Source organism: Sorghum bicolor, chromosome 9 (genome assembly GCF_000003195.3).
Source record: "Sorghum bicolor cultivar BTx623 chromosome 9, Sorghum_bicolor_NCBIv3, whole genome shotgun sequence".
NCBI classification, from domain to species: domain Eukaryota; kingdom Viridiplantae; phylum Streptophyta; class Magnoliopsida; order Poales; family Poaceae; genus Sorghum; species Sorghum bicolor.
The window spans coordinates 40441809-40462595 of NC_012878.2; the positions used below are offsets into that span (position 1 = coordinate 40441809).

General features: G+C 42.7%; 2 protein-coding genes across 5 annotated transcripts; one reads left to right on the forward strand and one right to left on the reverse strand.

Annotated features, from left to right (window-relative positions):
- LOC8066781 (sorting nexin 2B) lies at positions 12002-16774 on the forward strand. The gene is made up of 5 exons (XM_002439554.2): positions 12002-13084; positions 14856-15065; positions 15165-15425; positions 16257-16343; positions 16512-16774. Exons 1-5 carry the CDS (start codon positions 12089-12091, stop codon positions 16608-16610), a joined length of 1653 nt encoding a protein of 550 aa, XP_002439599.1. The 5' UTR covers positions 12002-12088; the 3' UTR covers positions 16611-16774.
- Positions 17136-20295, reverse strand: LOC110429986 (dehydration-responsive element-binding protein 2B-like). 4 transcript variants are annotated; one of them, XM_021446756.1, is made up of 4 exons: positions 20093-20295; positions 19109-19161; positions 18914-18998; positions 17136-18346 (listed from the first exon to the last, which is right to left on the reverse strand). In XM_021446756.1, exons 1-4 carry the CDS (start codon positions 20149-20151, stop codon positions 17395-17397), a joined length of 1149 nt encoding a protein of 382 aa, XP_021302431.1. In that variant the 5' UTR covers positions 20152-20295; the 3' UTR covers positions 17136-17394. The 4 variants fall into 4 exon arrangements, with proteins under 4 accessions (XP_021302431.1, XP_021302434.1, XP_021302432.1 ...); XM_021446757.1 differs by having other exon boundaries at positions 17144-18346; positions 18914-18995; XM_021446759.1 differs by lacking the exons at positions 18914-18998; positions 19109-19161 and having other exon boundaries at positions 17136-18343.

Sequence of the window (20787 nt, forward strand, 5' to 3'; positions counted from 1 at the left end):
AGCGCAGCTCCGCCCAATCCTACCAAGCTCAATCAGTTCTCACCGCACCGCCGTAGCCCCTACTTCTCAAGGGACCATCAGCCAAGAAGGTGGCCACCGTCAAGGTGCCAGTCAGCACTAGGATCCTTCCACCCAGACCCAATGAGAGGGTTGTTGGAGTCAAGACCAACCGGAGCGGCGAGATCAGCAGTATCCGCTACACTACGGAGGAGGAGAAACCTTACTTTGAGGGGATCAGAGCAGCCAAAGTCCATTTCATCCCTCCAAAGGCAGCCCCAAGGCACGCTCTCAATGCTTTCGAGACACCTCCTAAGCGTCGTAGGACTATATTAGATATTGATGAGGACGTTCGCAGGCTAGACAGGGTCATCATAGACCTCCAGTCCTTAGTTAACTCTATCACTAGGCAGCTCTCTAACCACAACACCGTGGTACTAGGTCTTAGGCATGATTTTGCTAGTGCCAATATAAAGATCAGGGAGTTAGAGCGCCGCTAAGTTATCTAGATTAGATCTTGAGGCAATGCATCTTAGTTATTTATCTTTAAATTTGGTTTAGATCTATTATTAGCTTCAGTTCATTACTAGTCATTTGTAATAAATGTCTCAAGATTAATAAAGAGTATTATTATTATTATGTCTTGTATATCTCTACTTTATTTTTATGCAAGAAAGCAGAAAACAAGTATGGGGGAGATCTCTCGACATGCCAAACGTACTTCGACTACACCACTCCATGATTCAGGTACATACTCTCCACACTTTACACATACACATATCTTGGATTATGTAGAATATTGTCTCCGACATGATAAATTAAAAAAAAATAAAATGTCTCTAATCATGATTAATCTCACTCTGTGATATTTCCTGAAAACCTGCAACTATTGAAAAATCATTTTAAAACCCTGTGTTACTCAATTCACTGTGAAATATGGTAGAGTATGAGTACCTTATTCTTGATATCAATGCTGCTTGGAGAATTTATTTTAAAATCTTTAAAAATTCTAGCTACCATCCTCAGTGTTTTATATACCTGATAAACCTGAAAACATGATAATTATAAAAGCTATCTGCTCTGTATTGAGTTTGTTCAAAATGAGTTAGACCCTTGTTGAGAGATTTATCATACTCCTAAGATCAAGACATTCATTCAGAAAGATTCACTCTTCCGAAGTATTATTGCGTTAGAGGCATGGGCTATGCAAAAATATGAATATTTCGAGGAAATAAAAAGGAGCAAGTGCTCGATAACCTCACAGAAAAAATAGACAAGTGTCCGGCAGTAGAATTAGGGGTACCTCGGTATCCACTTAAAAAAAGAGAGAGAAAAGAAAGAAAGAAAGAAAATGATAGCCCATGGTCCCTCTAATAAGCAATATGTCAGCAAGAGTTGACAAGTTTTAAATTTCCAAAGTCTTTGATCTAAGAGTATGGCATTCCTCTCCTCGGATCCTATTTTGATCAGGCAATAAATGCAAGGTAAGTATGCTTGAGAATTTTTGCAAATTAAAACAGCCTCAGTGAGATATATAAAAGATAATGAGTGACCTGAGAGAACCTATGAGGATAAAGGTATGCTAAATTTCTTTTCAAAAATATACAAAAACTTCAAGTAACAGGATTGAGAAGAAAGGACCTCTACTCTTGACCATATATTTCCCTAACTACGGTACACAGTGGATTTTTACACCCTGCAGGTATGAAGAGAATGTTTTACAATGTTTTAACCCCAGATATTTTCTTAACCATCCTTTTCTCGAGGACGAGTAAAAGCCTAAGTATGGGGGTATTTGTTGACGGTTCTTAAGTATCAATTTTAATTATTAAATAAACAAGGGAAAGGACCAATATACAAACAACACCTACAATTAGGGTTTGATCTGACAGAATTCCATGAGTTTTGTTATTTATCTGTTTCTGCAGGGGGTTATCAGGAAATAAGGAAGAAAGGCCCACATGTCGGGATTACATAGAGATATTAACGCACCGTGCAATTTTCTATCATCTCGAAGACTCCAGAAGCCATGGGAACAAACGGGAAGGCGATCGGGCCCGGGGGCAGGGCGCCCCCCTCCCCCTAGGGCGCCCGCCCTGGAGTTGTGTCCAATCCCGTCCAACTTCGCGGATTACGCTCCACCGACCTAAAGGATCAAGGATAACCATTCAATCAATGTCGGTTTGATCCGACGGCCCACGTCCACCTGAGGGGACTATATAAGCAGACCCCCTGGCCCCTGGAGGAGGAGAAGTTCATCATAGAGTTGAGAGGAGCCCTCGAAGGATAACCTCTCCTCTAAATAGACTTAGGGCTTAGCATCTAATGTGAGTAGATTAGATCTACTAGATTAAGAGAGATAGAGTGGAGGTGTAGATCGGAGGAAGCCCGGCCTGTCGGTGTCTACTCCGAGGTTGTACCTGTAGGATCAAGTTCTCCTAACCCGAAGCTTGTTCCTAGGATTCTTCAGTAATTCGACTTCTAAATACTAGTAAGTTCTTGTTTTATTGTTTTTTGGTTTATGAGTTTACTTTAATCTCTTCGCGTAGAGTTTAGAGTAATCATCTCTAGCGTAGACGTGGTGTTTGGGCTAGGATACTCATAGATATTCCTTGACTAGCTGGACCGTGGTAGTAGCGAGGAACGTGACATTTCCGAGTTACCTTTGCAAAGACCATATCTCGTTAGCAGGACGAATAGGGTTTATAGGTGCGGGTTGAACATCCTCTGTGGTGTCTAGATTCCGTGAGCCTCCCCAATAGAACAGTAGATTATCCTTACCAAGGTTAGAACGAGACTACAGTTGCAGTCTTCTCTATATATCACTCACATCGAGAAACATTCTTTGTAACCTAAAGGTTAGTAGTAATAGACCAGGTTAGTCAGATGCACTCTTTCTCCTAGTGGTAAAAATATAAATACGATACTCTGGATAACATCCCGGGTGAAGTGCTCACCGATATCCGTACGCTTGCGGATCAATTCCTTATTGCATTCCCAAATATTAACAACGACCAATAGATATTCACGTGGAACTCGAAAATTCGTCGAGTATTACTTGTTAAATCCTTGAGAACTCGTAAATAGAAGAAAATATGCGAGTTGACGAAGTCGCGAAAAAATAGATGTAAAAGTAGATGTAAAGCTTGTGTATGATATTGATTGATATCTCTCTTACATTACTACTAGGCCTATATTTATATCCTGATCTAAAGAGTTACAACCGTATACGACTAGGATCTAATTCTAGATAAAATAGGACTCTTACATAAGGTATGATTTAACAAATATAGAAAATAACACCTATCTTATTCCTGTGTCCGCTTCAATTACGATGAAACCATTCATTGGCTCCTGCTTCATCGGCATACCCCTTGCAGTTTCCCTAGCAACTTACACGCTCTTCTTCATCGGCATCGGCGATCAATTGCTCTCCATCGGTATCGGCGATCAATCGGTAATGACTAGAAGCCACCGTCTCCATCCTCAGGCCAGCAGCATCCTCCACCTGTTATTCTGTCATCGGCATCATCGGCTATCGACACTTTTCTTATCGGCTTGACACAGCATTTTCCTGACTACCGATCAGTTCTTTCTGACCATCCTGACTCATGCCTAAAAACGGTGTCAACAAGCACATGCATACTGAGCACATGCTATCTCCACTGCCCACTCAAGTCCTCGAGATTTGTGTCATCCTTTACTTTTTCCTGTATTCAATCTATATTTTGTTTTTTTTCTTTGATGTATCAATTCACGGTACAACAACAAAAGTACAGTACAGCAGCACCCACTACCTACTGGGCCCACCCATGTGCCGTCTCTCCCACCCCCTCTTTTTTTCTTGAACAATTCTCCCGCTCCTCCTCTCACACAGTTTGAAGTAGTTATTCTTTTTTTTATCCACCGGTGCTGCTAAGGCCTTGTTTACTTCCAAATTTTTTTGCAAAATAGGAATAGTAGCACTTTCGTTTGTATTTGACAAATATTGTCCAATAATGAACTAACTAGGCTCAAAAGATTCGTCTCGTCAATTTCGACCAAACTGTGCAATTAGTTTTTATTTTCGTCTATATTTAATACTTCATGCATGCGTCTAAAGATTCGATGTGACGGAGAATCTGAAAAATTTTACAAAATTTTTTGGGAACTAAACAAGGCCTGAGTTATTCTTTGGAACTTTCTTTCTTTGCGATCTTGCACCATATATTTTTTATTAAGTAATTTTTCTATTTAATTTTTAATTTTCCACATTCTTTGTTGGTTTTTACTAATCTTTATTTATTTAAATTTCTCTATGATTAAGAAAGCATATCATTATTTTTTCTTTTATTTCACATATTATATATTTTTATGATTAATATTTCCAACGACCTGCACCACTTTTTATTCTACTCATTGTGATATTTATTCTTTAAATATTTCTCTTTGTCCACCAAATTGCCGGTGAATTCTTCTTTTACACTCTTTGCACCGGGTTTTTTTTATCAAGTATTTTTTTTCTTATTTACTTTTTCCCATCTTCTTTATCCTTTTTATACCAAGATTTGGTTGGGAACGAGAACGAAAAAACAGAGAAGAAGAGAGAGGAAGGGAGGCCATTTTATTATATATGGTATAGATTTGGTATACCCACTGTATACGTAAATATACAATGTACAAAGAAAAAAGAAAATAAAGAAAAAGCTGTCACTATAAGATGCACATCTCGAGATTGAGTTTGGATGGCCAAGATAAGGCGTGCCTAGCACATAGGGAGTGCGCACATACGGAGTGCCTACCAAAATTTCGTGTTGGTCCCACCTAGTCATCTCGGAGTGGAGGAAAAATAAGAAAGAAAGAGTCAAGGAGGTGTCGAGGAATCGTCCATGCAGTGAGGAGATGCGGCTAGATGTGTGGTGAAGATAAAGGTGGATAGAAGAGAAAAAAATAAAAAAGTGAGGGGGAAAAGCAAAGGAGAAAAGAAAAAATGTAAGAATAACCATTTTTTTCATTTTAATGATAAAAAATACTGGTTTATCAAATGTTTATTTTCTATTTTACTACAGAAATCACAGCTATAACTGTTTTGTGTCACTGTTGAACCTCTACTAAGGTCTTGTTTACTTCTAAATTTTTTTGTAAAATGTACACTGTAGCACTTTCGATTGTATTTGACAAATATTGTCTAATCATGAACTAATTAGGTTTAAAAGATTCATCTCGCAAATTACAATACAATTAGTTATTTTTTATCTATATTTAATGCTCTATATAAATACTATAAGATATGATATAACGAAGAATTTGAAAAATATTGTATTTTTTTAAACTAAACAAGGCCTAAGACTATCTCCAATAATCATCACCCAAAATACAAGACCCATTTGTCCTTTAGGTAGCGCTACAGGTAAAAGGTTCCATATCTATTTTTAGTCTTCTCCAACAACAAGACCTAAAAGACAACACTCTCTGCAAATGGGTCTCGAGGAGAGTGCAAATGGGTCTCGAGGAGAGAAGATACCCAAATTTGGGTTATGCCTCTTCTGATACCCGAAATGGATCTTCTGTATGGTTACTCTGTTGAAGGCTATAGGTATCGAGGTTTCTAAATATCTTCCAGGAGATTATTGTTTATGTTATCTTCCACTTTTTGTATGGTCTAGATGTTGTTTAGATTCGTGTTGTGTGCTCACCTTTTAAGTTTTGTGTGCTCACCTTTTAAGTGTTGTGATTGTCGTTTGTGACTCCATTATCCCGCTACTTTTTGCATTGAAAAAAATATCCTACCGCTTCATTTCAGTTTCGTGTTTACGGGTGTTGTCGATGGTGACGGCGGTGCTTGTGGCTTTGCCCCAACGGTTGCGGCTGCGACAGCGATGGCGGCCGCGTTGTCTATGGTGCATGTAGCGTTGTCTTCAGCGGCGGCGGCGAATTTGTCTAAGGATGCAGCAGCCATGGCGGTGTTGTTCGAGGCGGCGGTGGATTTGTCAGGGGAGGAGGCGGTGACCACAGTGTTCCTCGAGGCGGCGGCGGCTACGTTCTCTACAGCGCCACTCTATTCGCCTATATTTTGATTTGATTCGTATTCTAATTGTGTCACTAGCGGCGTTGGTTGGGGCTTGGCCGGGGCAAAGTCATCGACAAGGCGCTCCGAACCTCTGTCCCTCCAATGTTGATCCATGTTTGGATGTAGGCAGGAACCCTTGCCCCATCTCCTCCAGTTTGTGCCCTGTTTTGGTATTACACATCTGTGTATTTTTATTCAAATGTGGGATTGGTTTATCCATTAATGTTTTTTTTTTGTCCATTGCTTGCTATTTGTAGTGATTAGTCTTATTTTGCTTCTAGAATGTGTACGCATCACTAAGCTTTGTTGCTGATCACTATGGTTTGTGTGTATGTGTGTGGAGGTCTGGAGGAGGCACAAATTTGTCAGTTCACCATAGTTTGCTTGAGTCTGCTTTTATTTTTCTTGATTTTGTGTGTCAATAGTTAATGATGGTAGGTTATGCGTACTCAGCATCTGCTCTACCGATCCATTGCATTGCATTGCATGGATCTTGTAATTTGGTTTTACTTAGTGAGGTTGGTGTGGCTCTGAGAGGATGGTTAAATGAAAAATTAAAGAGACTATTAGTCATCCACGTTAGCAGCATGAGAGGATGGATCATCAGCATCATTGATATGATGTAGAGCTCTGCGCTCAAGATCATCATGTAGTCTCATTGCTGGCCTGGTGCTGCACTCTTGTGTGTGGTGTGCTTTTGTGCTTGTGTGAGCTACATATTGATTCATAAATAACTATTGTTGCTTCTCTATTATAAATAATGTGCAAATAGTTAGAGCTTGTTCTTTTGTTTCTTTTTTTCCCTATTGTACTTGATGGACTGCAGCTAGCAATAAGAATGAGGTCATTGGCATGATCTTTTAAGTTTTTTATTTGGTCCAAGAAATAAAGTAGATGGTATTTGTCAGTGCTACATTTGATACTAAAGGGTCTGACTCAGGTAAGGCATAGATTATGTGTTTCTCTGATGAATTAGTCATGTTCAGGTTCAGGTTCAGTTTAATTTAATTGCAGTTCTCAGCTTTAGTCATGTTCAGGTTCTAGGTTCAGGTTCAATTTTATTTATTTTCATATTCAGTTTCAGTTTTGTTCAGGTTCAGATTTTGTTCAGTTTATAATTTAAGTACTACGTATTTCAGTTTCCTCCATGCTATCTTCCTAATTTCAGTCTTCAATTGCAGTTAGCAATTTCAGTGTTTGATTTTATTTATGTTTTCATTTTCTAATAAGTTTCATTATAGGTTCGGGTTCAATCTATTTTAATTACAGTTCTTAGTTTTAGTCATGTTCACGTTATAGGTTCAGGTTCAATCTTATTTAATTTCAGCTTTCAGTTCCAGTTAATTTCAGACTTCAATTGCAGTTAGCAATTTGTGTTTTTTATTTCATTCTGTGTTTCATTGTCTAATAGGTTTCATTATAGGTTTAGGTTCTTTCTAATTTAATTGCAGTTTTTAGTTTTAGTCATGTTCAGGTCATAGGTTCAGGTTCAGTCTTATTTAATTTCAGTATTCAATTTGGGATTGTTGTGAGATTGGTGGAGAAGTAGAGTGTGCTTGATTCTCATTTTTTCTTTCCTTGGCTTCGAGCCCCAAAAGTCTTAGATCAAATTTGAGGTCCTCTTAGAATTTTCTTCTGGTTTATCATCAACCTCTTCAACTTTGAGAGCTCGGATGACTCGAGGCAATGGCGGAACTCGAGGAAATGACGGAGCTCGAGTCAAAATTAAGGGGGGGGGGATTGTACTGTAGTTTTGTTTGTTCACTCTCTATCTGTTGCAGCTATATTGTCAGAGGTGGCGAATAGCAGGACACTATGTGCACTGATAAATTGTTAGTAGGTGTTGTCCATTAGTTGAATTGCTTACAACAGCAGCTTTGCACTAACACGTTCTACATCTAGTGTCCTCATCAATTTGCACAGACCAAGGGGGGCCACTGCCAGGTTAGCCTACACTGAGCTCTGCCAATGTGTAACACCCTAAATTTTGCTCATTTTGAAATAGGTGAAAAACAATTTAATTTGTTGTTTTTGTGCTCATAAAATATAGGAAGAATAATATTTTTCTTTAAAATAAAATTTATCATAAGGCTTAGCAACAATTGTGTGTAAAACATGCTGGTGCATTTTATTTCTGAGATGAGTGATTTTGACCAAAGTTTGAAAATACTTCAAACAGATTTTAAAATGGATTTGAAATAGGTTTTTGATTAAAAGAAAAAGGAAAAAAAGAAGAAACAAAACCTCTCCCTTCTTTCTCTCTGTTTGGCCCGAAGGCCCAGCTCCCAATCCCCCTCTCCTTCTTCTGGCCCAGCTCGGCTCCCCTTTTTTTCCCTTGGCCCACTCTCCTCCCTAGCCCAATGGCCAGCAGCAGCAGCGCTCCCCTCCCCTCGGATCCCCGGCCCAGTTAGCACCCGGGCCTCGCGGCCCGCAGACGCGCAAGCCGGTTGGGTAGCCAGCCCCGCGCCTCCCCTTTCCCCTGGTCCTCGCTGACACGTCGGCCCCACCAGTTCTGTCACCGCCAACCAGGCCCCGCTTGCCAGTACCTCTTTCCTCTTCCTCACGCCGTGGCCAAGAGGGACTCCCAGGAAGGCACCCCGATCCCTGGAACTCGGGATTTCCTTCGCCCAATAGCCAAACCAAGCACCTATAAAGCCTCAGGCCCTTCTCTGCGCTCCCCTTTTCCCCTGCACACGATGCAAAGCCATCTATAACGCCGGTGTGGCCGCTCTGGATCTCGCCGAGGCGCCAGTACGACCGCCGCTGTGACCCTCCTCACCTGCTGCGTCAAGTCCGTCAACGATCGTGTGCCGAGCTCCGCAACGATTTGACGAAGGTGCTGAGCCCATCCTTTTAACCTCTACCGCGCTATAGCGTCCTCACCACGCTGCCGAACGTGTACAGGGTGCCGTCGTCCGCCAATCCTCGTCGCACGCCGAGCTCGATTGATTTTCCGACTCCAAAAACGCTTAGGTGAGTTCCCTCGAGCTCCTTCATCTTCCAGTGCCTCACGTTCATTGAATAGTGGACTAAATCTCTAAAACCATGAACACCGGCGAACTTCCGGCAATGGCGCCGCCGTTGCGCTCCTGTGCGCCACCGGCCGGCCGATGCCCCTCCCCTAGAGAAAATCCTGGCCGTCGGTTTTAGATCTAAAGGCCAGGAAAGAAAGATATCCCTTTGGGGTAACATTTGCTAAAGAGACCCTGTAAAATTTGAGTACTAACCCGCGGTCCTAAAGCGTATTTCCAAAATACGTTTTCTTTTTCCGAAAACGCAAACAGCTCGGTTCAATTTACAAGTACGTTTTCATAAATTACAAGTTTGCCACTGAAACAGTTTTGACCATAAAATATTTATTTTAATTCCGATTTGACCCATTCAAATCGCGTTGGATTCGTCTTTGAAAGACCTACATGTTAGTAACACTGTTTTCTCAGTTTGAAACCTTTTAATTTCGTGATCCTATTTAATTAATTTCTTTTCTATACAAAATCTTGGAAAATTCATATCTTCTCCGTTTCAACTCCGATTTTCGTGATCTTTACGTCTATGAAATCGTAGCGATGCGTAGAGTCATTTTATAAACTTTTCATACTGTTTTTATATGTTTGGTGTACTGTTCTAATTGTAGCCTTGTTTGCTTCGTGTATGTTTTCTTCGATTGTTTGTGTGATCGATGATCGAGTTTAGACAGAGAGCAGTTTTTGGTGATCAAGATCAAAGCTTTGGCAACAAGTAAGACCAGCAGAACTAAAAGGATCAGCAAGAGCATTTGGATCAAGGCAAGTATAGCATTTGGGTTTTATTTCTGTGACCATGATCGTGTGGCTAGATTAATGTTAAGTAATAAATGATAAAAATGACTTTTTAGCAACTTGATGATTTGTCTGTACGTGATCACCCGGGACAACAGTGCAACCATGAGGGCTATAATGGCTCTGGCTTTAGTTAAGTATGAGTAACTTTTCTAGCTCGTTAGCGGTTACCTATTGTGGCGCAATTGGGGAATAGCAGACCGTGGACTCCTGCGGGTGAATCACATGGACTGACTAATGAAACCAAGCGGCCCTAACTTGTTAGACGAACCTTTGAAAGACTTCATAGTGATCCCTGCCAACCTTCCTTGGAAGGGGGTTAAGAGACTGACTACCTCGGGCGAAAGGGTAAATCATGACTCATGGGTAAAGATGTACAACCTCTGCAGAGTGTTAAAAACTAGTATACTAGCCGAGCTCACGGTCAGGAACGGCCTTGGGGACATCTACATTAAGGGTGATGAATCTTGTGTGTTAAATATGCTCATTATTTATTGTTTAATGCTTTACATTATTTATGTCACATTGATCATGAAATTGTGAGATATATACAATCTAGTTGCTATACTTGTGGAGTTCGACATGGACTCACTCTTGCTATTTCCCCCAAACCTCAGGAGAGTTTAGGCTTGTGATCAACCAGTCAGTTTGATTCTGTAGAGAGAAGTTAATACCCGAAGTTGGAGTTGTCTATCCGCTGTTTGCTATTAAAGGTTATCTTTTTTATACTAAGTACGTTATATGTTTATGCATTGTCTTTTGATATTACTCCTCATTTGTAGCTATATGTGAGATTTGACTTCTAAGACTCATATATGGTGTATATCTGGTTTTGTCCTTAAAATCGGGTATTACACAATGACACGGGGACATTTATATTTTGTAAGATAGTTTTTTAATGATTTTCATTTGTTTTTTTAGATGTGGGTTTTCTGAATTAGGAACTGCGATGCTTTGTGTCACAGCAAACCAACTAGTACTTGATGTTTGTGTTACCCTTGACCTGTCACGTTAAGTGTCAACTTGTCCTTTCATGTAGTAGATACCACTAAGGAGCACCAAGATATTCATCTTTCACCTTTGGATGAAACATACTGTAGAAGCTGATGAATAGAACTAGCATCCTGGTTCATATCATGTTCATTCCCTTTCGAAGAATATCCATCCAGTAATTATGTTTATTGTACTCTGATTTTTATTTATAATTGTTTTACAAGGTATAAGAAATATCATGGATATTATGTAGGGAAGGAGAAAGCAAGAAAGTCCAACTATGCTGATATGGTAATAGGATCTTTCAAAGAGACCTTTTGTTTCTTTATAAATTCGATGCCCCCTTATTCTTTTTGTACCGTAGCTTTTCAGATAAACTGCAGATGCTACAGCTAAAGATTTGCTAGCTTGCAATTGTGCTCTACCAGGATAGATGTTATTCTAAAAATAATTGAAGTATTGACAGAGCACATCACTCTAACAGAATCTCTCTTTCTACATAAAGTGAGAACTCCCATGCAGAAAAAATATATATTGTTGGCCTTCGATTTTTCAAAATGAATAAGTGTTTTAGTGCCTACTCTAAAAAAAGGTAACATAGGTTATGCTTACCAATGGACAATGGTCCATGGTACTTGAACTATGCTGATTGTGTTAGATGGAATGGAGAATCCTTACTTGAATGCATCAAGCGGCATGAGCATTTTCTTGTACTGCAGCTTGGCTTGAAACAAGGAATGAAGGTGAGTTCTCCATCAAATACTTGAGCTAAGATTTGGCCACGTCACTTTTCAGAAAGTGGAAGATAACTACCCTAAAAATCTTCCAGACACGTGACGTACAGGTGCTTTTTTGTTTTTGTGTTCTATTGTACAAAGTGACGTGGCAACATATGATTTGTAGAAAAAGTGAAAGAAAACAAACTGAGAAATTTTTCAGAAGATGTGTAGTCAGACCCATAGGTATTATGGAGACCTATTTTAGATTTAGGTTCTTTGATAGACAGCCTAAACGAGCCCAATCTGCGTGAGTTCTTCCATTGTTGTTGCTCGAAATACACTGCTACTACACGATATCCTAGGCTCCCACCGCCCACGTGGCGCCACGTGAGCGTCTTCTTATGCCAACCGCGCGGTGACAAACCGCCGGAGCCTTGCGCTCGTAGTATTCTCCGCTCAGTACCACACCCATCTGCTCTCCTGGTTTCGCTTTTCCCCCACTCCTCCGCGTCATGATGTCCTCGGCGCCGCCGTCGGAGCCGGCCACCGCCGGCGACGACGACGATATGGAGTCTCTCCCCCTTGCCGCCGCCTCCGACTACGCCTCCGTTGCCTCCACCTTCGACCCCCTTCTCTCCTCCACCTCCGCCACCGCCGCCTCGCCCCGCTCCCCTCCGACGCGCGCCGCCGCCTTCACCCTCTCCTCGACCTTCTCCTCCTCCTTCGTTGACCCGCCCTCCTACGCCGACGCCACCGGCGCCGGCGCCGGCTCCTCCTCCCCGCGCTCCGCCTCCTCTCCCTCCTCCGCGTCGCCGAGATCCGCGCGCTTGGCGGCCTCCGAGTACTCCCTCCTCGCCGTCTCCGACCCAGAGACCGAGGCCGAGCCAGCCGCCACCTCGCTCGTCCCCGGATCCGGACCCACCTTTGTCTCCTACCTCGTCACCAGCGTCCACCGCCGGGACCCCGACCAGCGCCGCCATTCGGTGCGCCGCCGCTTCCGCGACTTCGTCACGCTCGCCGACCGCCTTGCCGAGGCCTTCCGGGGCCATTTCGTGCCGCCGCGCCCGGACAAGAACACCGTCGAGAGCCAGGTCATGCAGCGGGACGAGTTCGTGGCGCAGCGCCGTGCCGCTCTCGAGAGGTACCTCTGGCGACTCGCCGAGCACCCGGCCATCGGCCCCAGCGACGAGCTGCGCGTCTTTCTGCATGCCGAGGGAAAGATGCCACTGCCCGGCAGCACTGATATGGCATCACGGATGCTCGATGGTGCGGCAAGGCTGCCGCGGCAGCTCATTGCTGGGGAGGATGCCGTCGCCCCGCCGCAGGAAGTTGTGCAGCCTGCCAAGGGTGGCAGGGACCTGCTGAGGATATTCAAGGAGCTCAAGCAGTCGGTGGTAACTGACTGGGCCGGTGTCAAGCCACCCCTGGTAGAGGAGGATAGGGAGTTCCTGGAGAAGAAAAATAAGCTGCAGGAGTGGGAGCAGCAGCTCACCAGTGCGTCACAACAGGTGATCTCTTCTGCCTCAGATGCCAAAAGCCCATAACTTCCATGTAATATGTGTCTCATAGTTAATTGTTATGACCATGGGAGTGAGGCAATGTATTTCTTCTCTTCTACGGCTAATTACTACCTCTGCCCAAAAAAGAATGTAATCCAAGGTTTGGACTAAGCCAAATTTGCTTTAACTTTGACTAGGTTTATAGAAAATAGTATGTGTAGGATATTGGTTCTGTGGTAATTGACAATATAGTATAAGAGATATTAATGGTCAAGTTATAGGCTTCCTCAAATCCTAGTATGCCTTAGAAAAATAAACAGAGGGAGTAACAAAGGAAGTGGCCCTCAAGGCCTTAATATAGCATGAACCTTGACTCCTTGAGGACATTTTGTAGTATTATTTTTACAGAGTAGTAGATTGGCATTTAGTTAGTAGAGCTTGGTGAACAAGGAAGGCTTGAGAGAGGAAAAAACCTTCTATGACATGAAGAACTGGTCAAATTACAAAGAGAAAACATATTAAGGCATCTTGAAACCAGTAAGTAGTTAAAAAATTGAGTTGATAGGTTTTATTTGTGGACAAAGGGTGATATAGTTTTGGGAGTGAAAGGGTCTGTTTGCACCATATGCAGTAGAATACGCAATTCAATTATTATATTTGTATCATGATACCACATTAATTGTTCCACTATCCTGATTTTCCTCTTCACTCGCTAAGCTAAATTTTGTTTCTATGTTGGTAGTCTCGACAGGAGTTATGGGTTATGAATTGTCTTGCACATGCTTTGTTTCTCCTGTACAGTGGAGGGAGAAAAGATAGAGGGAACCCTAAATCAATGGCTTATTTGACTAGGGCTTATTGTTGGGATTCATTTTTCTCTTGATAGTTACATATGTTCTTTTTGTTCTCTAGCATAGCATCCACATCGATTAAGGACGAAAAAAAGGAGTAAGGGGGCATGGGACGTAAGGCAATGACCCAGTCCAATAAACAGCCCATATAATCCTCCCCTAACTTTCCTATAGGCCCCCGGAATTCCTCCCATCCTGATTCATATCAGCACCGCCACTCATCCGCTCTCAGCGCTGCTGCTCGCTCGCCTTTGTCCTTGCACCTGCTGCTGCCTGCAACTCCTTCACTCCTCTGTGCTGCTTCTCTGCCTCTCACCGTCTCTGACCGACTGAGCTGTGCCCTCTCAGATCGACTGAGCTGCTGCTCCCTTAGAGATATATCACGCCTCAACTGACAGGAGCAAGTCCTGTGCCAGTCACTGACGCCTGAGCTAGTGGAAACGGCAGTGGCGGAAGTTTCTGGGACTTGTTGGTTGGTTTCCCTTCCATTCTTCCCCCTCTACCCCGTTTGTGTGCTTCTTTATAGCTAGGCGACAGGGACACCCAGGATTTTCGAGTGCCTGGACATCTACTTGGCGCCTTAAAAGCCATGAGCAGAACCCATGTGCATTGTGTAACATGATATGTTTTACAACAATAGTATGGTCAATGGGCAACACATTCTTACAAAATAGGAGAAAAAGAGAAAGTGTTCTCAAAAGGGTAATAGGGCAATACAAGTCTGAGAGGCTATGCAGCACGGATACGGATACGTGTATCAGTATTGGACGGATACGGATAAGCGGATACGCCATGATATGAAGCAATACCAGTTGATGGAGCAATACCAGTTGATGGGAGGTTTTTATATAAAAAACTGGATTTATGCAGAATATTACTTAAGCTGTCTTGGAGAAAGCCATTGCTAAAGTTTTCCGTCTTCTCCACAGGCAGAAGCACTTGTCAAGGCTCAACAAGATATGGCTGAAACAATGGGAGCGCTTGGATTGGCATTTGTTAGACTAACAAAGTTTGAGACCGAGGAGGCAATGTATGACTCTCAGAGGATAAGAGCAGCTGACAGCAGGCGTGTGGCCACTGCTGCTGTTAAATCTAGCAGGGCATGTCGAGATTTGAATGCGCAAACTGTCAAATATCTGGTAGAATCTTTAACCTTTGGACTACATTATCTGTATCTCTACTGCTTATGGAGTGTTCGTTTTCATGGATCTTATTTTTTCTACCTTCTATTTTGGCAGGATACGCTACATGAACATTTAAGCATAATGTTGTCTGTCCACACTGCATTTTCTGATCGGGCAAGTGCATTATTGACTGTGCAAACACTCATGTCAGATGTGGCATCATTACAGTCCAGGATTGAGAAACTCGAGGTTGCATCCTCGAAGATATTTGGTGGTGACAGAGCTAGGACTCGCAAAGTTGAAGAGCTAAAGGAAACAATTAGGGCTACTGAAGATGCTAAGTTCTGTGCTTTAAGAGAGTACGAGAGAATTAAGGTAATGATTGCTCGTTTTGTCCAAAATTATTGCTGATTATATGAGGATAATATGACTGGCAAAACATCAACTGCTTACTCCATTAGTCATCTAGTCTCGTATAACTTTAAGTACCATCGTATCCTTTTTCTTAGGCAAAATCAATTTCAAGTAGCAGTTCTGTCAGCTTTGAAATGTGTGTACATTGTTTTCCCTTTGTTGCAACGGTATCATAGAAGTTTGGTGGATATCTAACATTCACAAGGAACTGATTCTCCATCACATTTCTCTGTTTGTTTATTTTCAAACATTACACATGTAAGTGTAGCCCAGTGGCCAATTTGTAAAGATAACATTTGATGGGGGTACAAACATATTACTCCCATGAGGCTGTAATTTAGGTGGCTTCAAATTCAATCACTAACTGGATATATTATGTGTGCTCATTGATTCATGTTGAGAAATGCTTCCGATCCAAGTGAATAATACCCTCCTTTCCAAATTATAATACGTTTTGGCTTTTGTAGATATGTAGCTCTTGCTATGCACTTAGATATACACTGTCTAGATACATAGTATCTACAAAAGCCAAAACGTTTTATAATTTGGAACGGAGGGAGTAATTTACTTTAATTGACCTGATTGCGAGGACCATATTTCCTTGATGCTGGGCACTTGACTAGCAAGGGTTGATTAAATAAATAAATAAAAACAGAAATACTTCCTCGTGGCTTGTCTTGTTGTAATGTAACATGTAAGAGTGCTTTCTGTATATGCTTTGCTTGCCGCTTTTGATGAGATCTCACTTTGGTGATGTAACTGAGATCTGATAGAAATCTGTATGATATGCAGGAAAATAACAGGAGTGAACTCCAGCGACTAGACAGCGAAAGAAAACAAGATTTCCTGGTGATGCTAAAAGGATTTGTAGCAAGCCAGGTACATTTCCAACCCATTTCGTTTAGCCTGTTCTCTTGTATCTGGCCAACCCTGGTATTTGTGCTGGATGGGTGATCATTAGTTAGTGCTTCTGTTCGTCTCATGCTGCGAGTACAGTACATGTCTTTTGCCTTGACCTGTGCAAATCTGATGCATGTCCACACGTAGGCGGCCTATGCGGAGAAAATCGTGGATGGATGGGAGACGGTGGCAGAGGAGACGAGCGGATATGTGCGAGCGCGAGGATCTGATAGCATCGCTTCGTAGCTTCCCCACGTTTGGTTGGATGCAAAAAGTGTTTGTACAATGTAATCTAGGATATATGGATTTGGAAATAGAAAAGATGCACCAGGTTCGATTTGTTTGTATTTATTTCATTAATTAAATAAAGGTACTGGCATAGTGGTATGGTGCCACAATTTCACGTCGAATGCCACTCGCTGAAAGTATACGTTATTATGTGGATTTCACAAATGAATCGTTGCTCCCGTAAGTTCCAACGGAAGAATTATACTTCTACGGACCCAGAATGCGTTCGTCGCTTAGGTGAAAATATTGTTTGCAAATTTGTTGTAAGATAAAAACGAGTAATTTGTTGCAAGATAAAAACACTGCTGAATGATTGACAGATACCTCAAGCAATGATTTATCCATTAATTTACCATCAGCCCAGTTTTATACTGACCGCAAAAAGACAAATTGAACTCGTATCAGATTATTATGATCTCATTTTATATAACTACAGCATAAAAGGAAGATAAGAAACGTATAACTATATGAAGTGAAGACAAATAAAAAACGAAAAGCAAATGCCCTTTTTCTTTATTGTCCTTCCACAAAGTGGCATCAACACTTCTGGTCTTACATAACATGTGGTTCTCTCAAATTGTGAAGCAAACCGAGTTTTCATGCCTAAGAGAACTATTACAGAGGAATAAAGCCTAGAATAGCTAGAGCAAGCCTCTTATCAGTTCTGGCAGTGTTTGCCTTCCACTTCTTCACAAGCTCAGCCATGAAGTGAAATGAGGATCAACGGCCAAACATCAAAAAATCATTTTAGCCGCTCCAGATCCTCGAAGAAACTTGATGGGCTTTCGAAGCCAGCAAGAAACATCTCCTGTTCTTCGGACATCAGGAATGGCTCTGGCTCTGACTGGAGCATGCTCTCCAGGACACTCGAATCCAGCCCATCAAGACACCAGGGCTGCCCCATGCCAACGTCAGCTCCACCTTCATTATGTGGATCAGCTTCCATCATACTCAGCATCTCACCAATATCAAAACAATCATCACCACCATCTGGAAGATTTATGACACCACCATCTGGAAGATTTGTGACACCACCATCTGGAAGTTTTGTGATGGGTTCCAGCGTCCCAAAGACCTTGTCAGCTACACTGGGTGTGCCAGCTTGGATACAGCTTGATCCAGCCTCCAAAGCTTCTGGCCATTCTGCCTTTAGGGAGCTCGAACTGTCGGAGGCTTCAGGCTTGTGTGAGGTGGATGCGATATCAGAGTGGTTTGATGTTGTTGTCGACTCGCATGATGTACCAGGCCAAAGAGCTCCAACAGCCATTGGAGCAGCCTGGGAAGAGGTCGATACTAGAGCAGCCTGGGCATAGGTTGCTGCATGCGGTCTGGGGAAGTTAGTACGTGCCAGGTCTCCATACATTGCTCTGGCTGCCTCATCATAGGCCCTAGCTGCATCCTCCGCAGTTGGGAAGGTACCCAGCCAGAGTCTGTTGACGCGATTTGGCTCTCTTATTTCAGCAACCCACTTCCCCCAAGTACGCTGCCTCACTCCACGATACCCACACTGTGTATTGTCAGGCCCTCCTTTTCCCCTCATACAGCCCTTCTTCGAACCCTTTGCAGGTGCTTTTCTTGGTCGTTTTGACCCCTCAGGAGCATACTCCAACTGCTTGTTGTGCTCAGCCCACTGCTGGATGACAGCTGCCACTGACGTAGGCCCATCGCGTGACCTGCGAGGTCGCTTCTTCCTGCTGAATTGAGAAGGTAAACTTTAGTACTCTCCATTATATGTAACACTGTAACAAGCATGCAAATAAAGTACATAAGCAAAAAATAACAAAAATGCTCCAACAGGAATACTATCTCCACAGGAAAAAACTAATAACCACCATGTCACAAACAAGCAGAGAACAAGCAAAAAACAAAATGTTCAAACAGAACAGGTTACCACTCTTCTTAGTGGCCAGAAGACCAAAGGTTCAAACATGACAATCATCATCTCCACATAAACAGATACTATTTTGCTCCCTACACGCTGTCAGTTGCCTGTTAATCAAAAGCTCCTACACATGGAACATCTTCGCATAAACAGATACCGTATCTGTCATTATGAACCTTGGTAATATTTAATTTTGAACACATTGCACAATTTTTCTACAAAGTAGACAACCATGTTAAGAGAAACAGATACCACTTCAGTATCTGGCGCAAGTGTAACTCACTGGTCAAGTGCACAACACTATCAGTCAAAGACTGCTAGTGATAGCTTAGATGCTCTAGCACAGAGAGCAGCCAGATATAGAACAGTTAAAACACACCCCAAGGCCAGCAGTGGCGCATCTCCCTGGGGTTTCTGCTGTACCAAAATCTGGTACTCATTCGAGGCAAGAGCACGGCCTCCTGCTGAAACATAAATTGTTACTTGCGTGATTGTGTTTTATAGGGCCAGGTATCGTGTGGACTCATACCAGTCAATATGTCCTTTTCACAAGAGGTGATCAAAGCAGTCATACCTATTGTTCTGATGGAACCATGCACCACAGTATTGCCCTCTGCTCCATATGTTCTATAAATTACCGACAAGACAAATAGACATAATACGTATCAGAGACTGGATTAAGAAAAGGAAAACTAACAACAACAGAATTTGACAAAATACAGAAACAAAGTTAGCAAGTCAGACAGGCTCTACAAGCTTCATAGTATACACGTTTCTGTGGAGATGATGCACACTATACTGTCACTCAGCAGTCAGCACAATGTGAACAATACTCATAACCCAAAGATCAAACTTCACATCTACGCTACCAAATACCAAAAAAATAATAATAATATGAACAATGCTCACAGCTATGAAGCTCAAGCTTATATCTACACACCTAATAAATAAATACCCAAAATACGCTCCTAAAATTTCATCTTACAATAGTCGATATACCCAGAAGGCCAGAACAAAGTTCTCACCAGGTTCAACAAACAAACACAGATTTCAAGCAATAGCATGAACTTTCCACCATACCCGAACTAGCAATCATCCACTGCAGTGACCAATTAGAATGACTAAGAGGTCCAGGATGCGCAATTACAACTTTTCACCCCGATTCCACACCAATAACAAATCCTTCAATCATCGCCCCACCCACCAAAATTCCATAGCCACACCGGCCAATCCCAATCACACGGAGGACCACCAGAAACCCTAATTCCGAAATTGCTAGGGCACAATGGTTCACAATCCGACAGGAAATCCCACAGCCCTCACCAAGGGGCACCCAAAACAGCTTACGCCACTCACGGAATTTGACTTCCAAGAACCCCAATTAGAAATTCCGACGGCGAATCGACCAGCTTCTCTCAAAAATTTTTCCATCCTAAAGCCCCAGTTTTTTTGTAGAGATACCCGTTCCCCACCAGACATAACATCCCCAAACATCCCCAAACCCTAATCCCCCAACACATAAATAAACAGAAAGAAGTGTTTGGAAGGTTGATCTCACCTTCCGGGCTGCAGGGCCGGGGGCTGCATCGGCGTGGCCTGGTTCTGATCCAGCGTCATGGGCGCTCCAAAGATGGCCACTGCGTTCCTAGGGTTCGCTATCTCGCTGGCTGGTGTGTGTAGTGCGCTTGTTCGAGTCGTTAGGAATCGCGAGATCTCGTCGAGAAGAAAAGTCGCGAGGGGGGTGAGAGAAGAGAAACCAGAAGCCCGATGGGAGTCGGGGCGCCGGCAATTTATAGGCCGGCCTCGACGCGCTCCGTGGACCCCACTCCGTCTGAAAATATCTCGGATTCTAGGTGGCTCGCGGCCGGTCCACGGGGTTTGGCCGCGCAGGTCCCACGTGTCATTGGTACGAGTTCACGTGGACATGGTGCATTGGGGTGAGCAGAGAGGGGGCGAGGTGACGTAAGGCGTGCGCTGGACCGCAGGTGCGGCTTTGCGTCGAAGGATCTGGAGACTTGGCGCCGAAGCAAACTCGGGGAGGCCAGTCGCTCCTTCGCTGAAACCTTCGATAGTGGTCCATTCCTTTTGAAGTTGTATTTAGTTTAATTATTTATTTAATTTAATTAATTTAGTACAAAGTTCCGGTCTCGTTGAACTCTATCTATACTAGTATAGTGCCCGTGCGTTGCTACGGTTTTATTTTAGAGATATAATTAATAAAAACAACTGCTTTCAATGAAACAACGATATATT

What these genes read in the sequence shown, in the direction of transcription:
- LOC110429986 (XM_021446756.1), bottom strand. Translation starts at nt 20,151, where the DNA reads ATGACGCTGGATCAGAACCAGGCCACGCCGATGCAGCCCCCGGCCCTG. An exon ending in CCGGCCCTGCAGCCCGGAAG is followed by an intron (nt 19,162 to 20,092) that starts GTGAGATCAACC and finishes GGTAATTTATAG; the next exon opens with AACATATGGAGCAGAGGGCA. An exon ending in TGGTTCCATCAGAACAATAG is followed by an intron (nt 18,999 to 19,108) that starts GTATGACTGCTT and finishes TTTATGTTTCAG; the next exon opens with CAGGAGGCCGTGCTCTTGCC.
- LOC8066781 (XM_002439554.2), top strand. Translation starts at nt 12,089, where the DNA reads ATGATGTCCTCGGCGCCGCCGTCGGAGCCGGCCACCGCCGGCGACGAC. An exon ending in CGCAAACTGTCAAATATCTG is followed by an intron (nt 15,066 to 15,164) that starts GTAGAATCTTTA and finishes CTATTTTGGCAG; the next exon opens with GATACGCTACATGAACATTT. An exon ending in AAGGATTTGTAGCAAGCCAG is followed by an intron (nt 16,344 to 16,511) that starts GTACATTTCCAA and finishes GTCCACACGTAG; the next exon opens with GCGGCCTATGCGGAGAAAAT.